The sequence below is a fragment of the Poeciliopsis prolifica genome, unplaced genomic scaffold (genome assembly GCF_027474105.1).
Source record: "Poeciliopsis prolifica strain line A6 unplaced genomic scaffold, Auburn_PproV2 SCAFFOLD003, whole genome shotgun sequence".
Classification (NCBI taxonomy): domain Eukaryota; kingdom Metazoa; phylum Chordata; class Actinopteri; order Cyprinodontiformes; family Poeciliidae; genus Poeciliopsis; species Poeciliopsis prolifica.
In genome coordinates, this window is record NW_026562378.1 from 2,861,995 (window position 1) to 2,872,991 (window position 10,997).

Below are 10,997 nucleotides of genomic sequence, written 5' to 3' on the forward strand. Positions count from 1 at the left end.
TGTTGTTAACTGTGAATGCCCCGGAGGGCAGGTCTGTCAGTCAAACCTCTCTAACAAGAGAGTTGAAGAGAACAGGGGTAGGTTTTGAGACTTCTGCTGAGGTAGATAAAGATTGGCGTCACATCAGCCCATCACTGATCTCCCAAAATTAACCTGATAGATTGAGGTACTGTCAACATATCGAGGCCTTCAAGAAAATATTTCCCGTCTTCAGTGAAAAACTTTTTAAAATAAAGTGTTGCGCTCCATAGTGGCACAGATGAGTTGTTGGCCACAGCTGAGTGAGAACCGGATCCAACCTGGCAACACCTATGAAACCTTTCTGACTCAGCCACAAGTTATCATACAGCACGTAGTAAATATTACATCATTGTATCAATTTTTCTAAAGATATCCTCTTTATGGCAACTGAGTTGCTAAGATTGCAACAGCAATGTTATGGAAGAATATCCTTTAGTATAAAACTAATTCAGCTGAGAGGACATGGCACCACCACCAACCTACCAAGATCACCTCCTCTCCAACTGGGATTCCTGCGGTTGGTGCAAACCTCCCTGCTGTCTAAAAACCATTTTGCAGCAAACTACTGCTGGCCTGGTTGATGACAGCTTCTCTGAAGTCGATCAAGCCCAAGAAGGATCGAGTCAAATGAAGAAAGACCACTCAAAGAAAATGACAGGGCTTAACCGGCAGAGTGGAAGCTGCTAACACAAAGTCTGTCGGCATCGTTCTGCGTCTCCTCGGGGCTCCTCAAGGTTGAAAGCACTTCCAGCTCAAATTGCTCCTTCCGTCTCCTTCTGTTCCCCGGTCACGTTCACAGGATTTTGAACATTTTGCTCTGTGAATCTGCCCTCCCTTCTGTCACCAGCCACAGTGACGGGCCCGGTTCTGTCCCCCTTTTCTAGTCCTTCTCCTCGACTTACCAACAGTGTAGTCACTGCTCCTTGAACCCTTTTCACATTTAGTTACGTCACAATCAAAAACCATTTCACAAAGAGAAGCAAGACAGTAATGTCATGGCAAAAGTTGGACACCCTTTAATGATACAGTGCAACTCTGAACTCTATGAAAATGGTAAATGGCCTTCACTAGTTCAGCTCCTTATCAAGCCCAGAGGACTCCAAAGCGCTAAATTCTACATTCACCCATTCACACACTGATGGTGGCAAGTTACTGGATAGTAGCCATAGCTGCCCTGGGGCAGTCTGATAGAAGAGGCTGCCATGCAGCAGCGCCACCTGCTGTGTCCTCGGAGCACCAGCACAAACTGTACAGAAACTGGTGGATAGTCAATTCCAGTAAGAGTAGAAATTTGTGTTTTTACTACAGCGTACTGTCCAAGAAATTCCTCAAGTCAGAGTAGAAAAGTAACTGATCAAATTATCACTAATTTAAAATTAAACAATCATATAATATTAATTTTATAACATAAATTAAGATGAAATTTTGGTATTTTAAGTCCTAAAATGAGAATAATTTGTATAAGTAACAAAAATAACAAAATCATCCAAACTAATTTTTTTCCAAATCAGTCTCTTTCAATAAAAAAAAAGAATCTGAAACATTAACAAAAACTGCAGTTGTGTGTCTGTGTGGTGAATTTTTGGTTAAAACATGTTTGTTCTTCATTCAGTGGGTAGAAAATCCAGAAATTGTACTCAAGTAAGAGAACTACTTCATAGTAAAATTACTCCAAAAAAAAAAGTCAAAGTAAAAAGTGCATTGTAGAAAAAATACTCAAGTAAATGTAACTGAGTAAATGTAGCTAGTTATCAGCCAGCTCTGATAAGCAGCTCATTGGAGGATTTAATTTGAGTTGGATTTCCAGCGTTTTAGGCAGTGAGTAGGAAAAGTTGAGGTTAAAATGAAGACGTAGTTAAATGAAAATCTGTTTTGGAGAAGTAAGTTCATAATCTGGCCGCTTACAATGTATATGTGAAGATGTTTCAACACTTCAGAAAAGGTAGCGTAAATATTGTTAAGTGTTCATTAACACTTAACAATAAAATATATGGTAAATTGTATCTGTGGAATGAAAATGAGAGTCAGTCATGTGTTCGCTGTAAAAGCTGTGACATTATCAGACTCGCTGGACGCCTGGGTCAGCCTAAGAGCCCCACCCAGGGACATGAAAGAGTTGAGGGGGCAACGTGACCACAGCGAGTCCAGCATCCCCCTCATCCCAGCAGGGAACAACTGTTTGAAGTCCCGGACCCGTCTAACGCACCGCTTACCCTCCAACATGGTTCTGAGCTTCTCCAACTGGATCCACAAAGGAAAAAAAAAGAATCTAAGTGCCACTATTCAACACCAGTTCTTTATTCTAATGTGTGAAAAATATTCAAGTGAATTTGAGTTTTATTGAGACCTAAAATGAATTTTTGGGTAAAGTTGTCCTGATGTTGGAGCTCAGGTGTCATGTTCTGGTTTGTGATGGTCAATTGCAGAGAAAGTAAAGGAAAGTGAACAGCAGTCATTAAATCCCAAATTACCTGTCATTTAAAAAAACAAATGTCATGTATCATGCCTGGCGGAAACTCAAACATCTGAAGGTTTGTTTAAAGCTTCATTTGATTAATAATAACTGGAATATTATAAATTGTAGTTTGTCTTTCAAAATGTTTTACTTTATTTTCCCACTTTGTTTTTGCTTGCTTTTTTTTTTTTTGTCTTTTTTCCCCCCCCTTATGGAAAAGCATTTTTCAGCTCCACTGTTGCTGAAATGTGATTTAAAAATAAAACCTGCCTTGCCTAAAATGTTCGGCACAATTGTGCAATCATAAAAAAAAATGTAAAAACCTGTTGCGCATCACCAAAGTTCTAGTCAAAAAATTAACATGAGAATATTTTGAAGGTCATTTGAAAGTGAAGACGTATCAATTTTCCGAACACCCAGTAAAGAAGAACCCGTTCCCTGACAGCGCCGTCGTTTTTTTGAGCCTCCTTTCACTGTTCTTTTTTCTCCAAACAGCTCTTTCAATTAACCTATTGTTCACCATTCACTGCTGCCTCTGAAGGGGGTTTTTCCTGCTGCGTGAGGCCAACAGTCATTAAGTCTGTCAAGCTCCAGTGATTAGCAATCCTTTATTTCTGTGTGAAGCTGCTTAATTCAAACTCCGTGCCGGCTGACCCTGGAGACACAGCCTTGTGCTCACTCAGAGACATTTGGCGTTGTTGCTTTAAATGCTCAAGGTCACAGAGATAAGGTCGATAAAAACAAACACATCAGGTGTTCAAATACACAAAACTTTTCCTAGTTAATCCAGAGTTACGATCGCATGTTCCAGACACGCAGAGGAATCGGAATCAGACATTTCCTGACAACAACAACAAAATGCACAACATTTTCTGACAAGCAATAATTTTGCACGATAAAATGCAAGGAAAATAAAAACAAAACACAGAAATGTTACAATAAATCCCAATTCCATGAGGACTTTGGAAGAAAACACTGGTCAACAAGAACAATTAATAAACTGGAGCACAACGTGAACGCAACATGAAGCCCCCCTCACATCTGGGCTGGTCCCCCCAACAGAAAGACATCTAGAACCGGCCCTGCACACGACTGGAGCCGTTCGTCGTTTCTGACATCAAACGACTGTAGTGAATAGTTTGATGTTAGAAAGTTAGTAGGGAGAGTACCCAAAAACTGCACTCAAGTAAGAGCAACTCGACTTTCTACATATTTTTACTCAAGTAAAAGTAAAAATACTCTAAAAGTAAATATATTTCAAAAACGTTAATGTAATTGAGCAAATGTAAGTAGTGAAGTGGGAGTATCTGTTGCACCACTGGACCAGAATGTGCTGTGCTTACTGTCTTTATCAAATAGTAACACACAGCTGAGGCCAGAGGACTGATACTGTGAACGGCACAAAGGAAAGCTTACCTGGATCTGACTTGGAGAAGGTGTCCATGTCCAAAAGGTTTCTGCAACAAGACAAAATAAAACTATTACAGTTTAGTAGTCTAGATGATCTATATAGATGTAGAACAAACAGATTGAAACACTTTTATCCTCACAGTCACTGGTTTTGTAAAACATACTGTAGACTTCATGCTCTGACTTAAGGTTGCTATCGAATTACTGCAGTCCAGTTCTTTTTCAGCTACTTTTTTTGTATTAACTAATTTTATTATTTTTTTTATTAATTTCAGGTTGATCTTAACTTGTCTTAGTAAAGATAAAGTTTCTAGTGCCCCGCAGGGCAACAATTAGTGCCCTGCAGGGATCTAAAGTGAATTGGAATGAATCAGTGTTTTGTATATAAAACGTTGTTTGAGATAGATTGATCAATTGATCGATTGATCGATCTGGTGCATAAAGTAAATCATTTAATTTCATGATAAATTAAATAGAGCTCAATAATTTTCATATACATAATTTATCATTTTTCTTTTTCTCTCTCTTTCTACAAACAACTGAATGACTAAAGTCTTCAGTCTGGTGATTTGGTCTCAACTAGACGATTTTGTTCATATTTATCTGTTTCTGTTGTTTGGTTTATTCATTTTCAATATTTAAAATGTTTTCCAGTGTTAGATGTTCAATAGAATCTCAAGTTTATTGATCTGTGATCAATAAACTATTACGCCATTCATCATTATATTACCACTAATATTATCAATCTTAAGGAACTTATCTCAAAGCAGAAATCTGTTTATCGTCCAAAAGATGTTCAAATCTCAGTGGCATCCGCTGCTGCTTGCGACTCTTCAGAACATCAACTTCAGTCATCTTCAATCCACAGACAGCTTCTTGTTTTTGTTTCATTCATACACGGTTGACGTTTTTACAAAATGCCTGGTGAGGCGAACGTGTTTTAAATTTCTGGTCAATTCATGAAAACCTGCTGGAGACCGAAGGCATTTCCTTCCTCCAATTGGACGTTTCCAAATCGCCCGGCTCGCTATCTTGAGATGTTGAACCCTTTGCCGCGTGACTCCGACGACATGGCAGAGGTTCTTCAAAGTCCGATCCCAAGCAGCATCAGATCCTCACCCTGCCTTCATGTTCTAATGACTGCTTTACGCTGCCTGCTGCGTTTCTCTGGGGCCTTAGTATTTGAAGTTGCCAGTGAGGATAGTTCTACCCCTGTGATGCAACAACTCCCACATTTATGAAAAATAGGGGACAACGAACCACAGGAGAGAACAAGCAGCTTTTCTTGAGATCCCAGAATGATGGCGGGTGCACACAACTAGGACGGATGTCTTTCATCTGAAGAATATGAGCCATTATTTATTTATGTTTTTTGCTTCTATTTTTGGTTTCACGTTTTATTCAGAAAGACGAGAAAAACTCTTTGAAGATTCACTTTTTTCTTTTTTTTTGGTGTAATAATCTTCTTAGATGACAGAGGTGTTTGATTGTGAAGAAGCTTCCTGTTGCAGAAGGATTGTGACCTGTATTCCCCCACTGTCAAAGCACTTAAAAATGATGAAAAACACTCAAATTAACCAGTTAATACCTACAGTAAATCACAATATGGATGACAATACTCTTCAGGAGCCAATGACCTAACATGATCTCGTCACCAGCATGAGATTGCAGTACTTCACCGCGTTTCACCAACATGTCATCATCATAATATCAGCGCATGCCAAAGTGATTGTTTGCAGAACTGTCTGGAATGTAATATTTCTTTCCAATTATATCTCAAGTATTATGAAGTGATGATCTGAAATGCTCATGTGCGTTTGTACTGAAGGAGTCGCCTTGCAGGAGAAACACAGAGCAGGAAGCATCAAAGTGAGAACAGAGAGAACATATGAAAGCGAGGGCAGCGGGTCTCAATTTATGATGGCCACCATTCCAGTTTTGAGCAGAAAAAATATAGCAATTATATGGTTTCTTCATATTGTGTACACAGATTTACTTTTCGCATAGTTTCCCTAAAGTATTACACCTAAATCCAATTACACACTGTAATCCAATAACTAGTTACTGTAAATATCACCAAGCTGCTCTGACTCAGTGTCTGTCATCAATCAACTGATGTAATATTGGAAATAATCCATATTTCCTTCACTTGAATAAATAAGACTCTTATCATCTTATTTATAAATCAGGTTATCGTTATCTTTGCTTGAAATAATAACGGCAGTTCAAATATTAGACTTTAAAATACTGTCGCTAGTTTATAAATAACTGAATGGCTCGGCGCTGCAATACCTTTAAAAAACTTCTGGCTCTACCAAACGTGGCAGAAGCAGCTTTCAGTACAAAGGAACATCTGAAAAGATCAGAATATATTCATGCGTGTGGTTTGTGGTGTGACAAAATACAAAATACCTTCTGCTCCGCACCTCATAAAGCTCAGCGCACAGTAAAAACAACAAGCCCCCGAGTCAGGGGGTGCATGGACACGGTGTTTGGGTTACTAGGTGTTTGGCTTGCAAGAATATAGTAAGACATTTAAAGTCAAAACTCCTTCATTTCTATAATCTTTTACACTCGGAAACCTTCGCCGACTGCAGAGTCGCACTCAACCGGTGAAGGTTTCTGCACCGACAAAATCCTACCAAGTATTTCTAATCTAGTTTCCAGTGCAAATGTGTTAGTAGGCTTAAAATAAGACAAAATCAACTTATTCATAACTTTACAGCAAGATGTAGGAGCTTGTTTTAAGTCAATAATTCCTTCATATTGATGAGAAAGTGCTGATTCCATCAGCAGCTTATTTTACTTATAGGAAAAATGTATTGTTACAAGTGAAGTAATAGTAATAATACTTACTCATATTCTTAAAACAAACTCCCAAGAATAAAATAGTTGCACTAAACCAAAAACAATTTTGTGTTTTTGCAGTGTGTCAAATAAGATGTGGAGGAGGACAGAGAGCTTTTCATTTCTAGAAGACAGAAAGGAAAGCCACTTCTACTCTGCAGCATCTAACCCACACTCACACTGGTGCATCATCAGGAACAGCTGTTGACACACATAACTCCACCAGCCCGTCACATGGAACACACCGACTCGTTTTTCAGAGCTCCTCGGCGAGGCCAAGCCTCCAAATTGCCGCCGACAAGTGATCAAATCGTATTTGTGTGTTTACACAGCAGAACGACAATCTGTCACGGCTGGTATTCCATGTCAAACACCGGGGCTGACAACATGCAGGCATGGCAACAACAGAGTGTCGCTTCGTCTTCAGTCATTGGCAGATAAGCATATGTGGTTCTGCTGCTTGGTAATATAACTTGGGCTGCGCAACACAAATGAACACCTGAAGACGAAGAACAGAGAATTCAGAGAGCGGCTTCACATCATGTAGAGCCTGTGCAAACCAAACTGTTGTCTGTATCAAAAACTGCTGATAGTTTTCAATAGGAAATAATAAAAAAAAAGGTTCATCCATCCGTTAATTGCAAGGTTTTCCCCAGAAAACTTGCGAACCCTGGTGGTTGGACAGTCACTCATCCAGCGACCTGTCGCGTTTTTGAATTCAAAAATGTTTAAAGTTGACAGAAAAGTTGAAAATGTCACTTGATAATTATGTGCCATTGAAAGACTGGAAGATTAACACCTGAACACCAACTATAAAATCTTACAAAATTGAAACATTTTAAAAAGACTTAAATAAATAAGTGATGCTTACAAGTAAAGCCTGGTGGCCCGCCAGGCTTATAATACACTGGGGGAAACTCTGGTTTTCAAGTTGAGAGACGCTCCCCTCTGCTTGTCACTGGGCCACCACGCAGCAGACAAGTACGAAACAATGAAAATGGAAAAACCTTTGAGTTTTTACAAAAATAATCAAATAATTTTTATTTATACTAAGAATCCGATGTTTGAACGAGCAGCCAGATATTTTCAACTTCTGTTTTTTTTTCCTGCAGCCTCATCATTCACATGATAGGACAAGACGACAAATCCTCTGTACTCAAGTGGCTCCCGCTTGAGTTGTAAGATCTCAATCTAAACAGAAAACACATTCTAGATTTGATTGAACAGAAGAAAACTGCAGCTTCATGTCACCATGACGTTAATATCAGCCAGCTCTTCCAAACAGAGAAACGCTCAAGATGATGAACATTCCAGCTTTCTGCTCCAGACGTTTGGCTAAAGTCACTCAAACATGCATTTCTACCAGCTTTGGGTTTTCATGGTGACATCGATGTTTGATCAAAGGATCTAATAGAACCAGTGTATGCTGTATTTATTACAAGCCAGGAAGATCACTACGACTGAAAATCTACCCAGAGGAGCAGGATGCTTCACTCCTCTGGTTCTGGAGCTTTCCATCAGTGATGGACAATGATGGGCTTTCTCTTCTATTTTTATCCCAATATGGCACAAAGATGCTGTAGAAAAATGACAAACACTCTAAGTAGATCTGGACTATCAGTGGTGGTTACCTTCCTGCCTGCAAATTAACGATTGCGCTTTCTGCACACAAACGTGTATAAACCCGAGCCTCGGCAGCATCTCATTTCCCCGCATTTAATCCATCCGACCTCAAGCCTCTCCGTCACACACATTGTTCGCTCAGAAAAGGAAGCAACCTGCATTCCCAATGGCTTTGAACGGCAGCAGCACATCCGAGGACGTGTCAGATTAACTGAGACATTACGCCTCGGCTATTTACTGGATGTCAGGGTGGCTAAGAGTTGGATCAGGTCTGCTTTCATGGAGGCGTTTTTGGTCCAAACGTGTTTGTAATTTGTAACCGTAAAGTTGAAGTCGGACAGAAAAGACCTGTAACCTTATGACCACCAGGACAAACGTGTTGTTTCATTATTCTTTTATAATACTTCAGAAACTCCGCCCTCAGGAAGTCATCTCAACATAGCTCCTCCATTAACCCTTTGAGAACATTTTTACCAGCGTTGCACTGAGAAATAAATCCCATATTGATGTTAAGTCCCACCAGGTGTTTGCTAATTGCTGCTGGCTAGTCTGAAGGAGATGAGGGGGAGAGCTGCTCGGTGAGACGGAGTCTTGAAAATGAAAGCTCTGAGTAGAAGCTGCGGGGACACCGTGTGGGTGACCCAGGCATCTTCACACAGATGAATAATTGCCATGGAGATTAAAGGGTTTCTCAAACATGCATGAAAGGAAACACTCCGATTATGGTTTTGATGAGGGGATAACATTACAACACGACGTAACAATAAAAAAAAAGTCAATTTTACACAGTACCGGCTCTTCAAATTCTATAGGAAAATGCCAAAAAGTCAACATGAGAATGAGTGAAACTACTAAATTACCGTTTAGTGTGGAAACGCACAATTTAACCTCAGTTTAGTTCTGATCATTTTCACTGAACGCACCCTCTCCACGTGCTATTTTTGTCTCGTGTGTCACACGCAAACGATGACGAGAATATTTACATTAGACATTAGAAAACGAGATGAACAAACATTTTAAAAACTGATGGAGGTCACCAGGCCTCTGCCTGTCGTCGTTAAGTCAGCTTTGGCTACCGGCAGGAAACCAATCTCAGCACAGTGAGCCTTTGGCTGCTGGCCAACATAACAGGAGATGACAGTGGAGCATCCCACCCTCAAGCCCATCCAGTTTGGCTCAAGATGCTTCAGACCTTCAGGCACCTGGCGACAGATGTAAATATACCTCACAGTGAGCAGGAATAATTAAATCCTCTTTTCTATTTTGTTATTGTTTTCCCGATTCTTTTTAATCAAACCCTATCAGAGGTGAAACGATTATTCAAATGAATCGCGGTGACTCGATTATTGAAATAATCGCCAACTAATTTAGGTTAACTGTGGCAACCAGAGCCATGCTGTTCGTATTTATAGCAGCTCAACTTACTTTTTCTTTTTTAAATCTAATAATCCTAGAATATTAAAACATTTGACCACCTTCCTATATTGTGTGACTGAGGGGGGCACAGCTGTTGTGTACAGTGGGGTTCTCTCCCTGGTGGTGGTAGAAACCTGCTAACCAGAACATCGACTTAACCTGTTAGTGCTGAACTCAAACACGCAGGAACCCGGCCCACTTTGGAGTGGTTCGGATGGGTTTCTCCCAGGTGTGATGAAAGTCAGCGTTGTGGTTTCAGCAGCCGAGCAGAGCAGAGCAGAGACGCGCGCTATTCTGGAGCGAGCAGCATAAATCCACGCGCCTGCCGGTTCCAGCCCACCCCACGCCCCCACGCACTCCTACACCCACAGCATATTGTCAATTTTCTCTTTCGAAGCTAAAAAAAAAAGGACGAAGAAGAAGAAGAGTTGTTCTGGACACCAGAGCGGGTCCGTGATATAAACAGTGAAGAAGCGGAAAAGTCTCGAATGGGCTAAAAATAATTTAAAAAAGAAAGCAGGAGCGCGAGGACTGGTTCCCACTGAAATGTCCCGGCGAACAGGTGGAGGCGCGAGGAGGGCTTACCTGCAGGACACGGTCACTTCGATTTTGGTGGCAGGCACAGCGGAGTTCAGAGGGTCGAAGTCTCCTATAGTCGCCATAACGAGATGCTTCGTCGTTTCCCTGCCTTTAAACTTCCTTTAAATTGTCTCCCACATCCGGCGCTTCCGGTCCCCTGGCTCGGAGGATGCTGCTGGCGGCCAAAAGAGAGCAACTGTGGGTGAAAGCATACCTGAGGATCTGCTTTCATTCACAGCGAGGGGCAGAAGAGCGGGGAGGAGAGGCAGGCGGGAGGCGGCAGGCTGCATTCCTCACCTCCGTCACCAGAGGGCGGCAGAGACCCTCACAACTCCTTCCAGCTCTCTGTGCTGCTGGAGGTGTTTCGCCTCTTTGTTGAATAATCTGACATTCTCACAGAGGTTCTCAGGCTTTTAAACTTCTGAGTCACAATATAGAAGAGGGACATGACTCCAACTCCAAGTCTTGGTGAAGCATCTTCAGGAAATCCGTTGAAAAGTGAAACGCAATCAGAAACAGCCAATGTAATAACCAACATGTTGGTTTTATTCACTTTCATTTCCTGTTTTTACTTTTTACAACAGTTCTAATAGTTGGTGACATTATGGCATTTCGGTTATCTCTGAAGAGGACCTCATTATCTCAG

The 10,997-nt window shown here is 40.9% G+C and overlaps 1 protein-coding gene across 1 annotated transcript in view; it reads right to left on the bottom strand.

The window, feature by feature from the left end:
* The window catches only part of LOC129354830 (copine-9-like), a 45,017-nt gene extending 34,407 nt beyond the window's left edge, over nucleotides 1-10,610 (bottom strand). Inside the window, exons 1-2 of the mRNA XM_055024370.1 lie at nucleotides 10,358-10,610; nucleotides 3,893-3,933 (exon numbers count right to left, since the gene is read on the bottom strand). Coding sequence (XP_054880345.1) covers nucleotides 3,893-3,933; nucleotides 10,358-10,434 — 118 coding nt within the window. The 5' untranslated portion in view covers nucleotides 10,435-10,610. The remainder of the gene's footprint in view (nucleotides 1-3,892; nucleotides 3,934-10,357) is intronic.
* Between the last annotated feature and the right edge of the window lie 387 nt (nucleotides 10,611-10,997).